The 19310-nt window shown below is 40.3% G+C and overlaps 1 protein-coding gene across 6 annotated transcripts in view; it reads left to right on the plus strand.

Moving 5' to 3' along the window:
• The window catches only part of EFCAB2 (EF-hand calcium binding domain 2), a 153339-nt gene that overhangs the window by 93605 nt on the left and 40424 nt on the right, over positions 1–19310 (plus strand). For 5 of the 6 annotated variants that reach the window (XM_009196026.4, XM_003893674.5, XM_031660115.1 and 2 more), the window contains one exon: positions 187–259. In XM_009196026.4, coding sequence (XP_009194290.1) covers positions 187–259 — 73 coding nt within the window. Of the gene's footprint in view, positions 1–186; positions 260–13816; positions 14347–19310 lie in introns of those variants that run through there. The other variant, XM_017953258.3, reaches the window with a different exon arrangement.

Genomic DNA, 19310 nt, shown 5'->3' on the forward strand with positions numbered 1-19310 from the left:
CATATTTCTTTGGTTCACTTAGCTTCCTTTTTCTTTCCCCAGAAAACGTCTTTTATAATCATGAGGCAATATTGGAGTGATTTGGTTTCCTATGTTACAAAATATGCTCTGAGATAATTTGGAGAAACCTAGCCTTTTCAGAGTTTATATTCTAAAACCATTGAAAACTTTTTTTTTTCCCCCCAGAGAGATTGGAACAATTATCAGGTCATTAGGATGCTGCCCTACTGAAGGAGAGCTGCATGATCTGATTGCAGAGGTGAGTAGGGTGAAAAAGTTTCATTCAACCGGCTCACTGTGTGACAGCTACTCCTTGTAATTAAAAACAATCCTTACCTGAAACTAAAAAAAAATGCCCTGAACTACTGAATGTGCTCAGTGGAAATACTAGGGTAACTATTCATAGTAGCCAACCAATAAAATCTGAAAGAGTTAAGAGCAGATCTTGAAGAAATGACTATGAACAAGTAACACAACTGATCAAATAAAGAACCCACTGTGGAAATGATCCTCCCTGTAAAATCAGTTGAAGACAGGCCAGTAGATACACGGGGCTGACCGTATGCAGAAAGGCTATTGGCAGAGGCAGTAAGGAATTTTTATTTATTTGGGGAAATAAAACTAACGTTTAGAACAAATGGTAAACTGAATAAAATATTAAGAATGAACTTTACGTTGACCAGAGAGTCTAAGAATTTTTAAAACGAGTCATGCGTAATAGTGGAGATGAGTCCGTGAAGAGAAGGATCGCATAAGGCAGTGGATGAGCAGCCGAGATGACAGCGCTTCATGCTCTGTTTGACTTTGCAGAAAGGTCTCTGATCTCGTTTCAAATGCAGCATTTGGTTCAACAACAGAGACTTTAAGGGGGAAAAAGCTACCTGGCCAGGAGAAGAATCTTTTCAGAATTGCTTATCTAGGCACAAAGATTTGGGTGAAGTCTGGGAATGGCAAAGGGGATAAGAGAGACAGGGAAGGAAGTGGAATTTTATCTGTTTATTTTGCACCTAGCACAGTACCTGCTTGTTCAATATTAAGTTGGAGAGAAGGAATTGTGACCGTGGTGAGTCACTTAACCCCTGTTGAGTATCAGTTTCTCCATAATAATAACTAGTTCAAAGTTTGCTTCAAAGATAAATGAAAGAAGGTACAAGAATACATGTTTTGAATCCTAAAGCATCATATAAAGTTAAGGAATGGAAGATTAGAAAGATGATTCTGCTGCACATATATTAGCACCTTGGTGACCAAAAAGCAGTAGCAATGTTTTTAAGCATTTGGAAATGTTCGGTAAGGAATCTAAGTTGTAAGAACACATTGTTTCTACCTTTTGGGGTTCAATAAAGCTGTTTTTACCAAGAGTAAGAGAAAAAGCTTCTTTTTCCTGAATTGGTACTCACATTAAAAAAAGATACTGATTGCTGCCTTAAAGTGTATCTGTACAAAGCTGGAACTAGTGTTAGGGAGAAGCAAGCTGGCACCGTGGAAGAGGTAAGAACTAGAGGATGAATTTACAGCGAAATCATCATCATCACATGCTCAGGATAGTAAGTGGAGCAATAATGAAAAATACCTCCGAAGGTCAGAAAAGGAGGATCTCTAGAGTCTAGTCCCTTTATGGTTTGTTTGTATGTTTTAATCGCTATCAGGAGTTAGCAAATCATGGCCCCTGGCCAAATCCTACCCACCACATGTGCATATAAATAAAGTTTCACTGAAACACAGCTAAACTCATTTATTTGTGTATTATCTATGGTTGATATAGAACTACTGACTACACGGGCAGAGTTCAGTAGTTGCAACAAAGAACCTACGGCTTGGAAAGCTCAAGATATTTACCATCTGGCATTTGCAGAAAAAGTTTGCCAACTCCTGATCTATGGGCTTCTGTGCCAAAGTAGACCAAATACCACATCTAATACTAGAAGATCTGAGTTCAAACTCCACAGTTACAACTTAGAGCCATGTGGCCTTCCATGAGCCACTTAATCCTTCAAAGCTTGGTTTCACATCTGCAAAAGGAGTGTAATAATATGAAAGTGTTTTTATGAGGATTAAATTTAATAACCGAGGAATCAACTGTTACTTGGTGGGCATGTAGCACATACTTGAGTTTGCTTGCACTGCAGGTGGCTCTCTAGGATAATATCTCCACTGGTTTGGGCAATTAGCCACAGTGGGTGCTTAGGTCCTAAAGTTTTATTTTATTTTTACTGTTTTTTTAGGGACATGACACAACCTTTGAGAATTACAGATATTTAGAATACTTATTTACCAATAGTGGCCACTGAGCTATTAAGCTCTGTAAATATTTTTCTGTATTTGTATACCAACACAATTTACTCTAATTAAATTATACTGATAAACAGCTTTGGGTATAACTACCTTTTAAAGAACTTTTCTAAATAAATGAGTGGGAAAAAAGCACATAAAAAAGCACAAATTTGATGAATACAAGTATGTATTTGTACATATTTAAATATATTTAATAGTGAATACATATAAACACATTTAGAAAATCAAAGCTCCATAAAAGTCAACATCTAGGGGTAAATGTCATATTGCTAAATGTTCTGTAATAGTTTCAGAGATCAAACTATTTAAATGTATGTTTGTATATGCTTTAAAATTGTTCTATAAGGTTGGGGGCAATGGCTCACGCCTGTAATCCCAGCACTTTGGGAGGCCGAAGCAGGTGGATCACTTGAGGTCAGGAGTTTGAGACCAGCCTGGCCAACATGGTGAAATCCTGTCTCTACTAAAAATAGAAAAATTAGCTGGGTGTGGTGGTGCACACTTGTAATCCCAGCTACTTGGGAGGCTGAGGGAGGAGGATCACTTGAACCCAGGAGGCAGAGGTTGCAATGAGCCGAGATCGCACCACTACACTCCAGCCTAGGTGACAGAGCAAGACTCTGTCTCAAACAAACAAACAAACAAAAAAATTGTTCTATAAAAAGTTGAAACCTGTGTAAAATTCTCTGGTTGTCATGTACTTGAACTTTAGTGTAGACACATTCTTTTCTCTTCAATTTTTTTAACTTTCAGCCCTTTGCTTCCTGAAGATCAATTTCAAATCTGGTGTTTCTCTTGAAATAGATCATTTTAAAAATCATTTAACTTTGATCCATACAGTTCATATTCTATAAATAGCAACTTCCTGCAAATACTTTCTGCCTTTTGGAATATCACAAAAACGGGCAACTGTGAGAAGGATTAGTGAAAAATCTTACTGAAATATAGGCTACCAAATAATCCTTCTTTTAATATTAAGTTAGAGCCTTCTAGGGTCTTCAGGGTATGGGAGCTGGAAGGAGATAATGGCATTATCATACAAAATGAAAAGGTTATTTAGAGGTCTATGTCTTTTGAAGGTCCAACCTAAGTGGAATTATGGAGAACTTAAACTAATTACAAAGAAGAACTAAAAGATGATTTAAAAGTAAGACCTGTGTTGGTCAGATTATTGACTCAGGCTTAGGAACTAAGCATGGATTATGACTTTTCATTGGGGTGACCATCTGCAGCCTCCACTTCCCCATCCTTGCCCTTTTTTGGTTGTAGATGTTAGGCAGCACCTCTGTTGGCTGCCCATCTGTTTTGGTCCTAAGCATGCTATGTTCTATTAACCATCTCCACCTTTCCCCTTGACTCCCTCTTCAATCTGTCTGCTCATTATATGAGGCCTCTTAACTTCTGTGCTCAAACAACTCTGCTTGGCCTCTGTTACCTGGGTATGGAAGAGCTGGCTAGCAAATCATTCCATGGATTTAACAAACCCAGGTCTACAATTACCTAATCTAGTCAACCCTGGCCTGCAGAAGACACCATCACAGACTTAGTGACACCAGTGCCTTTCTCACCAGCCTGATGCCCTTGGTGAGCAGTGCGTCTGCGCCCTCCCGTGGAACAGAATCCTCCGGTGAGTCTTCTGACTCATTATGTACCCATTCTGCCCTCCCACTTCTGTCAGCGCAGTTTGCCACTTCACTCAGGGTTTGGTGTCACTCACCTGTTCTAGGTGTCACCATAGCAGCAAGTTAGCCCCATCTCCTAGGGTCCTTGCCAGAGTGTTAAGTCTGTGTCCTGAGAAAGTACCTGAAGTTGATGAATTCTTGCTTATCCAGTTTTATATTCCAGGCCTCTTGGTCAAGCACTCTCATCCAATCCCAGGGGTATTCCCCTAGCTCCTACTTCAGGAGCCAATTCCTACCTAATTCCTTTTGCTATTTTAGTGTATAGTCTTTTTCTTTCCTTATTAGGCCCACCTCTCCCTCAGCCAGATTATGCTGGGATGTAACACTTCATTATTGCCTGGAGCAGCCCATCGGAAGGATGGCCTTGGCTCAAATATGATGGCCAGGATCATCATTCAACTACATTTCCTGCAATTGTAGATTTAAGAGGTGCATTTCATTGGGAGGCTGAGGCGAGAGGATTGCTTGAGTGTAGGAATGAGGCACAATCATGGCTCACTGCTCTCCAGCCTTGGTGACAAAGCCAGATCTCAACTCTTTCTTTTTTTGGGATGGAGTCTCGCTCTGTTGCTAGGCTGGAGTTCAGTGGCACGATCTCGGCTCACTGCAACCTCCGCCTCCTGGCTTCAAGTGATTCTCCTGCCTCAGCCTCCCGAGTAGCTGGGATTATAGGCACCTGCCACCACCACGCCTGGCTAATTTTCGTATTTTTAGTAGAGGTGGGATTTCACCATGTTGGCCAGGCTGGTCTCGAATTCCTGACCTCAAGTGATCCACCCACCTTGGCCTCCCAAAGTGCTGGGATTACAGACGTGAGCCACCGTGCCTGGCCCAGATCTCAACTTTTTTTTTTTTTTTTTTTTTAAAAAGGAAGAAAATGGAATTTTCATGGCTGCCATAGTTGTCATCTGGAAGAACTGTAATGCGAACCAGGTGTTCAGTGTCCGGTAGAATATGGCCAAAAGGAGTTGGCTGCTCTGTCTATTTTATTTCTAAACTCACTAGTGCCTACCCCTGGCTTTCAGGATTAGATCAAAGCATAAAACTACTTAGGAATGAAATGAAGGTCCTCATCAGATCCAAGGAGTGGGGCAAGAGTGAGCAGAAACTTGACCAGCACATGGTAAAGATAGGTCAGTGATAGATAAGAACTGGGCCAGGCTTATCCTGGAATTCTGTTCTTGGATAAAAAGAGGATACCATGGCAGGGAGACCATGGTAACGATAGTCCTTAACAAAACTGTCCCTTTACATGTGATGGTTGACCTCGACATCTGTGCACAGCCATCATTCTGGGATCTTTGTGATAATCCTGGCAGTCACTGTTTTCCTTCTGGGTTGGACTTCTTTCTATCCCAAGTTTTCCTCTTTCTAGTTCCTCTAGCATTTTAACACATTCTTTGATAGCTTCTTGGAAAAGAGTGCCTTGGAGGTAAAATTTTTGAGATTTGTATGTTTGAAATTGATTATGCTAATCTTTGACTGGATATAGAATTCTACATTCAATGGATTTTTCTTCATTAAATGGATTTGGATTTTTCAGGTCTTCAGTAAGAGTTCTGCAGGCACTCCTCTTCTTCATGTTCCTGGTAACGCTATTGAGATTGTACAAATCCATTCCGGTTCCCAATCCTTTGTATCTAACCATTAAATTTTTTTTTCCTGAAACCCTGGACAGTTTTTTCCCCCAGAGTTTGAAATTTCACAATGATTTACCTTGGTGTGAACACATATCTAATGTGTTAGGTACCTGGTGGGCCTTTTCAAACTAGTGATCTGTATCTTTTGGTTTCAGGAAAATTTCTTGCAATTATTTTGTTTTCTTTTTTTTTTTCTCTTTTGGAACTCCTTTTATTCATTTTTGTGTTTCTGGACTAGTCTTTAATATTCTTTTTTTTTTTTTTTTTGTATTTTTAGTAGAGACAGGGTTTTTACCATGTTGGCCAGGCTGGTCTCGAACACCTGACCTCAAGTGATCTGCCTGCCTTGGCCTCCCAAATGCTGGGATTACAGGTGCATGCCACCATGCCTGGCTAATTTTTGTATTTTCAGTAGAGATGGTGTTTCACCATGTTGACCAGGCTGGTCTTGAACGCCTGACCTCAAGTGATCCGCACGTCTTGGCCTCCCAAAGTGCTGGGATTACAAGTGTGAGCCACTGCACCCAGCCTAATATTCTTATTTTTAACTTATTTTCCATCTCTGTCTCTTTGTTCTCTCTGGTAGATTTCTTGAACTTTCTCTTCCAATATTTTTATTGAGTTTCTCATTTCTGTTGTGTTTTAAATTTCCAGTAGCTTGTTTTTGTTCTTTGAATATTCTTTTCTAAATAGCATCCTGTTCTTGTTTCAGATCTCTGAAGATAATAGTGGTAGTTTATTTGAAGTTTTCTTCTCTTTGTGTAATCTGTTTCTCCAAGTTGGTATCTGTGTCTGTTCTGGTCTTTGTTTTTGTTAGTAGCTTTTCTCCTTGTCTGATAAACCTTGGCTGTCAGTTCATAACAAACATATGCATGGAACTTGTCAACTTTAAACTTTATCACTGGGTAATCTGGGAATCGCCAGCATCAGAGTTTTGGGGATTTTTCTCTCACACAGGCTTGATTCTTAGGAATAGAGTCTTCAATCTTCTACTTGGGAGGCAAAAGCATCTAGCTGCCAGTTCAGACACCTTCTGTTTACACTCTTTAAGAGGTAGATCTCTAAACTCCTGTGGGGATGGAGGGAGGCAGACACTCAGTGGGGAAAACTGAGAGGAGATTTATAGCTTTTCAAACATATTTTACCCTAGTTCCGCTAATTTTAGTTCCTGCTCCCTCACCCTCATTTCCAGAAGTAACCAGTTCTTTTTGAGGATTCTTTACTCACTACTGTCTTGGGTTCAGTTTTCTAGATCTACTAGATTATTGCCACTCATCCATCTGTTTCGCAGCTTGCAAAATTTTATTTCCATTATATCTTTTCGTATTCTTCCTAAGTAGGTATATGATTGTTTTAACAAATATTTCTTTTTTTTTTTTTTTTTTTTTTGAGACGGAGTCTCACTCTGTCACCCAGGCTGGAGTGCAGTGGCCGGATCTCAGCTCACTGCAAGCTCCGCCTCCCGGGTTCACGCCATTCTCCTGCCTCAGCCTCCCGAGTAGCTGGGACTACAGGCGCCCGCCACCTCGCCCGGCTAGTTTTTTGTATTTCTTAATAGAGACGGGGTTTCACCGTGTTAGCCAGGATGGTCTCGATCTCCTGACCTCGTGATTCGCCCGTCTCGGCCTCCCAAAGTGCTGGGATTACAGGCTTGAGCCACCGCGCCCGGCCACAAATATTTCTTTACTGCAATTTTAATAAGGTTTGAGAGAGAGTAAAGTTAGATGCAGATATACAGTTTGCCTCCTGAACCCAGAAATTTCATTGACAATTGGATTAATCAGAAAATAGCAACAGCACTCCCGAGAAAAGCATTAATAATATAAATCTAAATGAAATATTGTAATAATCTTTAGAAAGAGAGCGTTACTAAATGTTGGAACTAAAACACTGATAATTATAGCATATAAGATGTAATACAAGCATTGGAGCGAATTAAGTATGCGTGTTTAAATATTAAGGGTGACTTCAAAAGAGTAGAAATTGAATGCATAACTTCCAAACTGATATAGAGGATGAAAGAATTAGAGGGCATTCAGTCAGTCCAAAAAGACAGAAAAGAAGCATAGAATAATCAGGTATCTAGAAAACACAAGATAATGGTGCTTATAGTCATAATAGGCCAGGCATAGTGGCTCACGCCTGTAATCCCAGCACTTTGGGAGGCCGAGGCGGGAGGATCACGAGGTCAGGAGATCGAGACCATCCTGGCTAACACGGTGAAACCCTGTCTCTACTAAAAATACAAAAAATTAGCCGGGCGCAGTGGTGGGTGCCTGTAGTCCCAGCTACTCAGGAGGCTGAGGCAGGAGAGTGGTGTGAACCCGGGAGGTGGAGCTTGTGGTGAGCCGAGATTGCGCCACTGCACTCCAGCCTGGGTGACAGAGCAAGACTGTCTCAAAAAAAAAAAAAAAATTATGTGATAAATGCAACTGGATTAAGCTCACCAGTGAAAATAAATTGAAATTGGACTTCTGAAAAAATCCAGTATTATAATACATCAAAACATTTCTGCCATCTGTACCTTCACATTATAAATCTAACTCTTTCTCATCATTTTCACATCCATTACCTTAGTCCAAGCCTTGTCATTTCTCCATGAATGACTGCAGTGGCATTTATTTACTTACTTTTCAGACAGAATCTCACTCTGTTGCCCAGGCTGGAGTGCAGTGGCATGATCTCTGCTCACTGCAACCTTCACCTCCCGGGTTCAAGTGATTCTCTTGCCTCAGCCACCCAAGTAGCGGGGATTACAGGCGCCCGCCAACATGACCACGCCTGACCCAATACATGCATTTTTAAATATTTGAGATGGTATTCAGTCCCTACTCATTTCACTAAGAGAGGAAACCCATGAATAAATGTTAGAGTTTTTTTTATGTCTGTGATCAGTGGTTTAATGTTACATTTATACTGTTGAGACGACTGTGATGTCAAAGTGTGGCAGATACTCCCTAGTAACTGTTAAAATAATGTAATGACACTGCTGAGTCATTTCCTACACTTTGCATCTTGGAGGGAAGGTATCCTACTACCCCAGGCACACCACAAGCCCCAGACGTCCCAAATCTCCATCTGTCGTTATTCTTAATTGGGTAAGTATCCTTGGATTGTTTTTTCTTTGAAACTTCAGAATTGGCTTTTGAGTTAGTAGAACAAGATCCACATAATCTACACCCTGGTGAAGTGGGAATTTCTATCAGCCTGTACCTGTACTCTAGCATTGAGGTTCTGGAAGAGCTCTGGGACTTCACATCGTTTGGAATTTGACTGTATCAGGTTTCTCAGAGAATGAGACAGGGTGGGAGTAATTATGTTCTTATTTTGACGTAGTTGGTGATATGAAATGTTTTATCTGTTATTTTTCCTACACATCCTGCCTTTGGGAGATGTGGGAGAATGGAATCAATCTGCTCTAATTTTTGTTTATGTTAGAGGCTGGAATTTAATTATAGAGCTGATGGTACTTTGCAGATTAGTTAGTAATGGCTACCATCCAGCCATTACTTCTGAGTAGAATTAGGTAAATTTGGGGGAGTGAGGATAATATTTTGTAAAAAGTGTATACTGAGAGTATTGCTTATTTGTAATTGGTAGAAAGACATTAAATGATGCTAAAACCATGATCAGTAGCAGGAAAACAGGACTCAGGGAAATCTGCAAAAGTGGTTTTTTCTTTATTAGAGAAATAAAATGTGTTTTTATATAGAACAGAAACAATCACGGCAATAGACTAATAAATACGGTTTTATTCCAGATTTCTTATTGTATAGGTAATATCCAGATTACAAAAAAATTTAAATAAATAGGAATTTCCTTTCCAACAATGCCATCACCTTAGTATAATCATTGTTAATATTTTGGTATACTTCCTTACATATTATTTTTCTGTGTAGGTTTTTAACTGGACTGTAATTTTTTGTTGCTATTGCATTCTTTTTTTTTTAGAGACTGGGTCTCACTCTGTTACCCAGGCTGGAGTAGTTTGGCACGAGCTCCCTGCAGTCTTGAACTCCTGGACTCGAGTGAGCCTCCCATCTCAGCCTCCCAAATAGCTGGGACTACAGGTATATGCCACCACTCCCAGCTAGTTTTTTTTTTTTCGTAGAGACCCAGGGCCTTGAAGTGTTGCCCAGGCTGGTCTTGAACTCTTGGCCTCAAGTGATCCTCCCACCTCAGCCTCCTAAAGTGCAGGAATTACCAGGTATAAGCATGTGAGCCACCATGCCTGGCAGAACTATGTCACTTTTTTTGGGATGGAGTCTCTCTGTTTGCCCAGGCTGGAGTGCAGTGGTGTGATCTGGATTACTACAAGCTCCAGCCTCCTGGGTTCGCCCATTCTCCTGCCTCAGCCTCCCAGTAGCTGGGACTACAGAGCCGCGCAGCTAATTTTTTTCAGCTGTTTTTAGTGAGGGCTGGGTTTCACCACCATGTTAACCAGGATGGTCTCGATCTCCTGATCATGATCCGCCTGCCTTGGCCTCCCAGAGTGCTGGGATTATAGGCGTGAGCCACCGTGCCCGGCCACTGTAATCTTATAGTACAATTCAGTAGGTAAAATTCTGAATCTTGCTTTTTTCCACCTAATTATATCACAAATCATATCTCCATGTTATTGCAAAGTTTTCATTATAAAAATGCATGCTGATTAAATTGCTCAAGAAAAAAAAAGGAAGGGAATGATCTCTCTTCTGTACGTCACTCAGACACAACCAGAATGTTTTACCTTTTTCACTCAGTATTAAATCAAAATGATTTTTCCCTTCTGTTATCTAGTTTTTCGAAACCAACATTTTAAGAAAGAAATCCTGTTACAGTATAACATGGATGAAACCTAAGGTATTATGCTAAGCAAAGCAAGCTACAGTTGACCCTTAAACAACATGGGGGTTTAAGGCACCGACCCCCCTGCAGTTGAAAATCCAAGTGTAATTTTGCCTCCCCCAAAACTTAAACCAATAGACTACCATTGGCTGGAAGCCATATCAATAACATACACGATCAGTTAACAAAAATTTTGTATGTTATATGTATTATTTACTGAATTCTTACAACAAAGTAAGCCAGAGTAAAGAAAATACTATTAAGAAAATCATAAGGAAGAGAAAATATATTTACTACCCAACAAGTGGAAGTGGATCTTCATGAAGCTCTCGTCCTCATTGTCTTCACACTGAGTAGGCTGAGGAGGACAAGCAGATGAGGGGTTTGGTCTTGCTGTCCCTGGGTAGCAGAGACAGAAGCCAATCCATGGAGAACTGGACCCATGGATTTCAAACCCATGTTTGAGGGTCACCTGTAGTTATAAATATTAATGCACAAATACTGCATGATTCCACTTGGGAGATATCCAAAAATAACCCAACTCCTAGAAACAGAAGTAGAGCCGCAGTGGCCAGGGAATGGCGGAGGGGGAAAAGGGGAGCTGCTGTTCAATGAGTAGAGAGTTTCAGTTTTGCAAGATGAAAACGTTCTGGAGATCTGTTACACAACAATGTACATGTAGTTATCACTGCTGTACTGTACACTTAAAAATGGTTAAGGTGGGCTGGGCATGGTGGTGCACCCCAATAGTTTCAGCTACTCGGGAGGCTGAGGCTGGAGGATTGCTTGAGGCCAGGAGTTTGGGACCAGCCTGGGCAACATTGTGAGACCCTGTCTCTACAAAAAAATTTTAAAAAATTAGCCGAGCTTGGTGCCTATAGTCCCAGCTACTTGGGAAGCTAAGACCGGAGAATCACTTTTGCCCAGGAGTTTAAGGCTGTAGTGAGCTATCATGGCACCACTGTACTCCAGCCTGGGCAAAAAAATAAAAAATAAACCAATAAAGTATACAGAAGGATGTGCATAGGTTATATGCAAATAGTGTGCCATTTTATATAAGGAAGTTAAGCATTTGCAGATTTTGGTATCCATGAGAAGTCTGGGAACCAATCCACCATGGATACAGAGGGACCCCCATAGTAATATCATTAATATTTTCCATGCCAATGTTCTGCTCTAACAGGAGTGTAATTGCTTCCTAATATTTAATTATATGGCAATAACCATATTAATAAATAGAAACATAATATTCCATTAAATGAATATTCCATATTACATATCCATTCATCTATTGGTAAAGGTTGCTAACAATTTTTAATATCATGGATACCACATGATAAACATTATTTGGATAAAGTATAGGCCTTTTCAGATGTCAGAGGGCCTTGTGAAGCAAGCCGTGGCAGTCATGGGTTACTGAAGGGTTTTAAATGAGAATAACATGACGAGATTTGCATTTTATTTTATTTTAATTCATACTTGTTTTTATTGAATGCGATTGTACTTTAGACAAACCAGTCTGATGGTAGTAAGAAGTTAGATTGGAGTACTTTATAGTCATCCTTTCCCTTGGTCATATCTGACAGCTTGGAGCCCTTTGTACATTTGGGTAATTTTTTCCTAAATGCTTTTATTTATCTCTTTTATTCAGTAAAACTTAATTGCCATGTTTCTATTATGCTGTGGGTAGAATGTATGAGCCCCTCCAAAATTCATATGTTGGAGCTTAACCACCCCCAATGAGATAGTGTTAAGAGGTGGAGCCTTCAGGGGGCAGTTAAGTCAAGAGGGTAGATCTGTCATGAACAGGATGAGCAATGCTATAAAAGGGCTGGAGAGAATGAGCTAGGCCCCTTTTTGCCCTGGCGTCCCTTCCACCACATTAGGACACAGTGCTCATGCCCTCTGGAGGCCACAGCATTCAAGGCCCCATCTTGGAAGCAGAGACCAGGCCTTCACCAGACACCAAGTCTGCTGGTACCCTGATCTGGGACTTCCCAGCCTCCATAACTGCAATACATGTATGCTGTTTATACATTTATCCAGTCTAAGGTACGTCATCATAGCAGCACAACTGGACTAAGACTGAAATTGATCTTTGTGGGATTGTTGCTGTAACAAATACCTGAAAATGTGGAAGTGGCTTTGGAACTGGATAATGGGTAGAGGCTGGAAGACTGAGGTGTGTGCTAGAAAAGCCTGGATTGCTGTGAACAGAGCACTCATGGTGATTCTGGTGAGGGCTTAGAGAAGAGATCTGTAGAGAGAGCCTAAATCTTCTTAGAGATTATCTAAGTAGACAAGAACAGAATGTTGGTAGAAATATGGATGGTAAAGCCAATTGTGTTGAGCTCACAGACGTAAATGAGGGATGAGGTATTGGAATCTGGAGGAAAGGACATCGTTGCTATAACACGGCAAGGAACTTGTCTGAATTGTGTCTGCGCCTGTGCTTTATGGAAGGCAGAACTTAGAAATAATGAACCTTGGATATTGAAATTGTCAAAGAGTTTCTAAAAGTGGTAAGTTCCTGGCATTGACACTTTTACACATTGCTAATAGCAGTAAAAAATAGTGGTATTCATACTCCCTTCCTGGAGGGCATTTTAGCAATACTTATCAACAAGCTAAAAAACATGTACAAGCTCTTTGATCAGTTTCTGGAGGAGATACTGTTATTGGGAACAAACACAAAGATTTTACTTCAAAGGTGTTAGTCACACTGTTGTTTGTAACAACAACTGGAGACAACCTGAGTGTCCATTAACACAAAAATGGTTGAACAAACCTTGGTCTGTCTGTGGACTGGAATGCTGTGCAGTCACTACAAGTATGTTGTAAAAGACTGATGCCACCACACACCTATGAGAGTGGATAAAATCCAAAGCACTGACAACAACAAACGCTGACAAGAAAGTGGAGCAGCAGGAGCTCCCCTTCCCCGCTGGCGAGGACTTACCACGTGACCCAGCAGTCACTCTCCTTTTACTTATGCAAAGGAATTGAAAGTTATGGCCACACAAACACCTGCACATGGATGCTTACAGCAGCTTCATTCATAATTGGCAAAACTTGGAAGCAATCAGATGTCCTTTAGTAGGTGAATGGATAAATCAACTGTGGTACATCCAGACAATGGAATATTATTCAGCACCAAAATGAGTCATCAAGCCATTAAAATACATTGAAGAAATCTTTTTTATTTCTTTTTTGAGACAGGGTCTCACTCTGTCACCTAGGCTGGAGTGCCAGTTCTCCCACCTCAGCTTCCCAAGCAGCTGGGGTTACAGGCACATGCCATGCCCAGCTAATTTTTTAAATTTTTGTAGAGATGGGCTTTCGCCATGTTGCCCAAGCTGATCTCAAACTCCTGGCCTCAAGTGAGCCTCCCACGTTGGCCTCCCAAAGCGCTGGGATTACAAGCATGAGCCCCCACACCTGGCCTCAGAGGAGTTTGAGGGCAGTGAAACTCCTTTGTGTGATACCATCATGGTGGAGACTTGTTATGCATTTGTCCAAACCCATTGAATGTACAACACCGAGAGCGATATGGTTTGAATATTTGCCCCTGCCCAAATCTCATGTTAAAATGTAATCCTCAGTGTCAGAGATGGGACCTGGTGGGAGGTGGGAGGTGTTTGAATCACGGGCGAAGATCCCTCATGCATGGCCTGGGTCATCCCCTTGGTGATAAATGACTTCACACAAGCTCTGAGTTCACACAAGCTCTGGTCATTTAAAACTGCGTGGCTCCTCCCTCCGCGCTCTCTCTCTTGCTCCTGTTCTGGCCTTGTGATGTGCCTGTTGTCCCTTCACCTTCCACCATGACTGGAAGCTTCCTGAGGCCTCCCAAGAAACCAAGCAGATGCCAGCACCATGCTTCCTGTACAGCCTGCACAACTGTAAGCCAACTAAACCTCTTTTCTTTATAAATTACCCAGTCTCAAGTGTTTCTAGCAATACAAGAAACAGCCTAATACAAAGAATGAAGCCTAATGTAAACTATGAACTTTGGTTAATAAAGAGGTATCAATGTAGTTTTATTTATTTTTCATATTTTTTGAGACAGAGTCTCTGTTGCCCAGGCTGGAGTGTAGTGGCGTGATCTTGGTTCACTGCAACCTCTGCCTCCCAGGTTCAAGTGTTTCTCCTGTCTCAGTCTCCCGAGTAGCTGGGATTACAGGCGTCACAACCACACCCAGCTAATTTTTGTGATTTTAGTAGAGATGTGGTTTCACCATGTTGGCCAGGCTGGTCTCAAACTCCTGGCCTCAGGTAATCTGACCACCTCGGCCTCCCAAAGTGCTGGGATTACAGACCTGAGCTACTGCGCCTGGCCAGCTTCATTAATTTTTAACATATATACCACTCTGGTGGGGATGCTGATTGTAGGGGAGGCTGGGGATGGGGAGAGCAACCCAGGGGAGTGGGTGTGGTATGTGGGAACTGTCTGGACATTCTTCTCAATTTTGCTGTGAACCTAAAACTACTCTTAACAATCTCAAGTTTATTAATTAAAAAAAAAAGACTAATGGCTTGATAAGATGTTCACAGTGTGTTAAGTAAAAAAATAAAAAGAGGCTAGAATTCTATTTCTTGCTAAAATATATATACACATTATATATAATACATATACAAATATAGTATGTGGATATAGCATTGTATTAATAAATATAAAACTACAACACAGCTCTCCAGCACTGTATATACGGAAGGGATCTGTAGATGACAGGATCAAATCCCAGAGTGATTTGTATTCTTTGTGCTCTTCTGTGGTTTTCACTGTTCCACAAAGAACATGTGTTATTATTATTATCTCTGTAACAAGAACAAGAAGAAAAGAAAACTGCATTGTATCGTTCAACAAGTTGTCTAGTGGTCACAAAGACACTATTGAAGATGCATGTTCAAAGTCTGAATGAAGTTGGTTTTTGCAATGTAAAAATAAAAAGCGATATTTTTAAATTAACGTTGTTACATACGTGATCTTAAATATATCTGTGGATGTAGTAAAGTTTATATATTTAACTTGACCAAAACTCCTTTAGGGGATTTTCTTATTAGGGAAAGGAGGCTCACTTTTTTTCATCACTGTATTCAGATATTTATTGTGTTAACCACTGCTCCTTTGCTTAAATTAATTGCAACCCAGAATAAAACTTTTCCTCCAATCATATTACAACACAGCTTTCCATCATTGTTTTTGGTCTGAGTGGGGTTGAAGAGTACGTTAGTGAGGTGACTGTTCCAACACCTGCTGCCTCTATCAAATACAAGAAAACTCTACTTGGCGTGGGGAGCGGCACTCACACTTCGGTAGAGAAACTGGAGCTGGAGAGGATGAAACAATGAGTGTAGCTGGCGCCCCTGAAGCCCCACCCTCAGAGGATTCAAACAGGGAAATTAATGGCCTGACAGGCACTGATGCAACCTTTCCCCCATCTCTTCAAATTGGAGAAACTCTCAGTTAGAAGGGACCTTACTAAGTACCGGATTTAGCCACCTGTTGATTCTTAGAATCTCTGATGATCCATCTATTTTTAACACTTGCACTGAAATAGGAAAGGAATTTATAACCCAGAAGGCGCGTGTAGTCTTATGGTTGCACAACAGCCTCTGGAATCTTTAGAATAAATAATTTTTCCAAAGTAAGTGGCTTTAAATTTTTTTCTTTGTAAAGACAACATTTTTGGTAAATGCCAATTTTTGTGATTTTATTCTATCCAAGGTAGAGAAATATTTTCTAAATTGTGTTTGTGTTTTGGTTTTGAAACATAATTATGTCAAAATTTGTATATATACTATTTAGAGCCTAATGTGAACTATCTCGTGGTTTTTATATTTTTTACTGCAAATAGTTTTAAAAAATTCGCATGTATATCTCATTTGGTGACCTAGAACTAGTTGAAATGTAGATGCTTTATAAACCATCTTAACTACTGACATTATCTTGTTTTTTGTGAAGCATGAAATAGTTCAGTTTATTGACTGATTGTTATGTCACTGGGGAGAAATGAATTTTCACGGTGTGTTTTATTGTGCCTATTCAGTGGGTTCAGCATTAAAATAAATTAATGCTGTTATGAGAAAAGAGATGGCCTGATGATTTATTGATGGAAATGGAAGAACTCCAGGCTGTGATCCCATCAAAACACCTGACTGACTCTGACGCCCTCAGATAGGCACTTAACCTCTCTGTGCCTGTATTTCCTCAAATCCCAAATGGATTAAGAAAATTGATTTAGACCAAAGTAGAGTGAGAAGCACAGTATTTGCCACATGCTTTGAGGCTGAGATAAATGTTCATAGTATTAAAAAGTCACACCGTATTTATTGAGATGGCTGCACATTGGGGAAGAGGAAGCAGAGAGACTGTGGCGTGCCCGAAGGCACTGTGTGAGCCTCCAGAATTTGGGCCCCTTTGTGTGGCAATGAAGGCAGTGTATTTTCTTCAGGTCACCTACTCCACCTTAATTCTTTGGAGGAGGAGAAGCCAGGTGTATCAGGGCCTTGGTTTTCCAGGTGAGCATCTGCTGGCACACTATGAAGATGAATTCCCTGCAAACGGTACTTTTAGCAGGCTACACTCGAGGGGTCTTCCGGCGAAGACATTTTTCCTTTACATGCATAAATGCTGCCTGGGTTACTTTTAAATTACCACTCCACATTGGCCCTTCTCTTAGAAGAAACAAACTAGATTTAACTTACTTTGTCTCATTCATGTTTGCAGTAACAGGATGTATTTGTTTTGTGAGTTTCTTCTGTCTTTCGAAGGGAGGGATGTGGAGTTTGGTGGATATTTGTTACTCTCTCCTTTTTTTCAGTCCAAAGAGGCCATGTGGGGAAACAGCAGAGGTGGAGGCATCACTGCTAACCCACATACCCTGTCCTCTAGACATGGGGTGAGGCAACAAGGGGTGAGGGAGAAGGTATTAAATGTGCCTAGCAATTCCATACATTATCTTATTGAATTGCCACATTCCGTGTGGCATTTTACGGATAGATGACAGAGGCAAACTTCTGTATAAACAGGTGGGTCTACATGGTGGGTCAGTGAGGATGTGCCTGAAATTTCAGCACCGGTGATTGAGTCTTTTAGGAAAAAGTGTCATTGCGTGTCATAGAACCAGAAGTGTATACACTGCTGGTAGAAATCATCATCATCATCATCATCATCATCGATTCTCACAGTTCACAGAGCACCTTCATATCTCATGGAACATCATCGTCGTCATCGTCATCATCATCGACTCTCACAGTTCACAAAGCACCTTCATATTTCATGGAACATTGTCATCATCGTCATCATCATCTACTCTCACAGTTCACAAAGCACCTTTGTATCTCATGGAACCTTCACAACCATCCTGTAGGTTACTGTTCCCCCTGTATTAGACATGAGCATGCTGAAGCTAGAGGATGAATTTTAATAACATTCTTAAGTATTATTGGTTTAACATGGGGAATATATTGTGATTTTTCTCTATAAGAAAGGTAATGTCTTTTTAAATTATTTATCTATGTATTTACTTTTCATACCTAGTCCTGTAGAACATCTATTTTTTAAAAAAGATTCTAACCAATACAGAAAGAAGTCAAGTGAATTTTCCCAACACGACTTTGATTAAATGAAGAAATGCAATGACTTCGTAGTCTTTTCATACCTGTCTGATACAATGTACGGAATCTTTCTTGAATTCATTTCAGTATAATTGAGTTTTCTCCTGGAGAAAATAGGTTTAGATTGCACCATTTTTTCTGCATTTCTGCATCAACTCTGTGAGATACAGTTTGTTTGTTTGTTTTTTTGAGACAGAATCTTGCTCTGAAGTGGAGTGGTGTGATCTCTGAAGTGGAGTGGTGTGATCTCGGCTCACTGCACCCTCCATCTCCTGGGTTCAAGAGATCCTCCTGCCTCAGCCTCCCGAGTAGCTGGGACCACAGGTGCACACCACCATGCCCAGCTAATTTTTGTGTTTTTAGTAGAGATGGGATTTCGCCATGTTGGCCAGGATGGTCTCAAACTCCTGACCTCAGGAGATCTACCCACCTTGGCCTCCCGAAGTGCTGGGATTACAGGTGTGAAATACAGTTCTGAATTCTGAGTATCTGCTCTGCTTGATGATAGTGATTCAAACTTGATCAGACTTCTGCTTGATGATAGTGATTCAAAGTCTTTGGATAAAAATATGTCATATATATTTAGAATATATGTTAGTTATAATGTTTGTCAGAGCTGTTTTGATAGTGCACCACACAGAGTGGCTTAAACAATAGAAATGTATTGTCTCACAGTTCTCAAGGCTGAAAGTTTAAGATCAAGGTATCAGCATGATTAAACATCTACCCTATACTTCTTGTTCTTTTTTATGACATTGGAATATACCATATTTGAAAAATGCATTTTAGAAAAACTAATGGAATCCAAAAAAGTTTGGAGTTTAGTGACTAATAATATATTAATATTGATTCATTAGTTATGACAAGTGTGCCATAATAATGTAAGAGTTAATGATAGATGAATTATATCACAAATGAAATTATAAATTATATTACAAAGCAATAGTAATCAAAACAGTGTGGTACTGGCATAAAAACAGTCATATAGACTATTGGAACAGAATAGGAAGCTTATAAATGAAGCCATGCATAAATGGTCAGCTAATTCTCAGCAAGAGTGCCAAGAATACACCATAGGGAAAGGATAGTGTCTTCAGTAAATGGTGATAGGAAAACTGTTATTAACATGGAGATGAATGATATTGAATCCTTATCTCACACCATACACAAAAAATCAACTCAAACTGGATTAAAGATTTAAATGTGAGACTTGGAGCCATAAAACTAGAACAAAACATAGGGAAAA

This window comes from Papio anubis, chromosome 1, assembly GCF_008728515.1.
Source record: "Papio anubis isolate 15944 chromosome 1, Panubis1.0, whole genome shotgun sequence".
In the NCBI taxonomy this organism is placed as follows: Eukaryota; Metazoa; Chordata; class Mammalia; order Primates; family Cercopithecidae; genus Papio; species Papio anubis.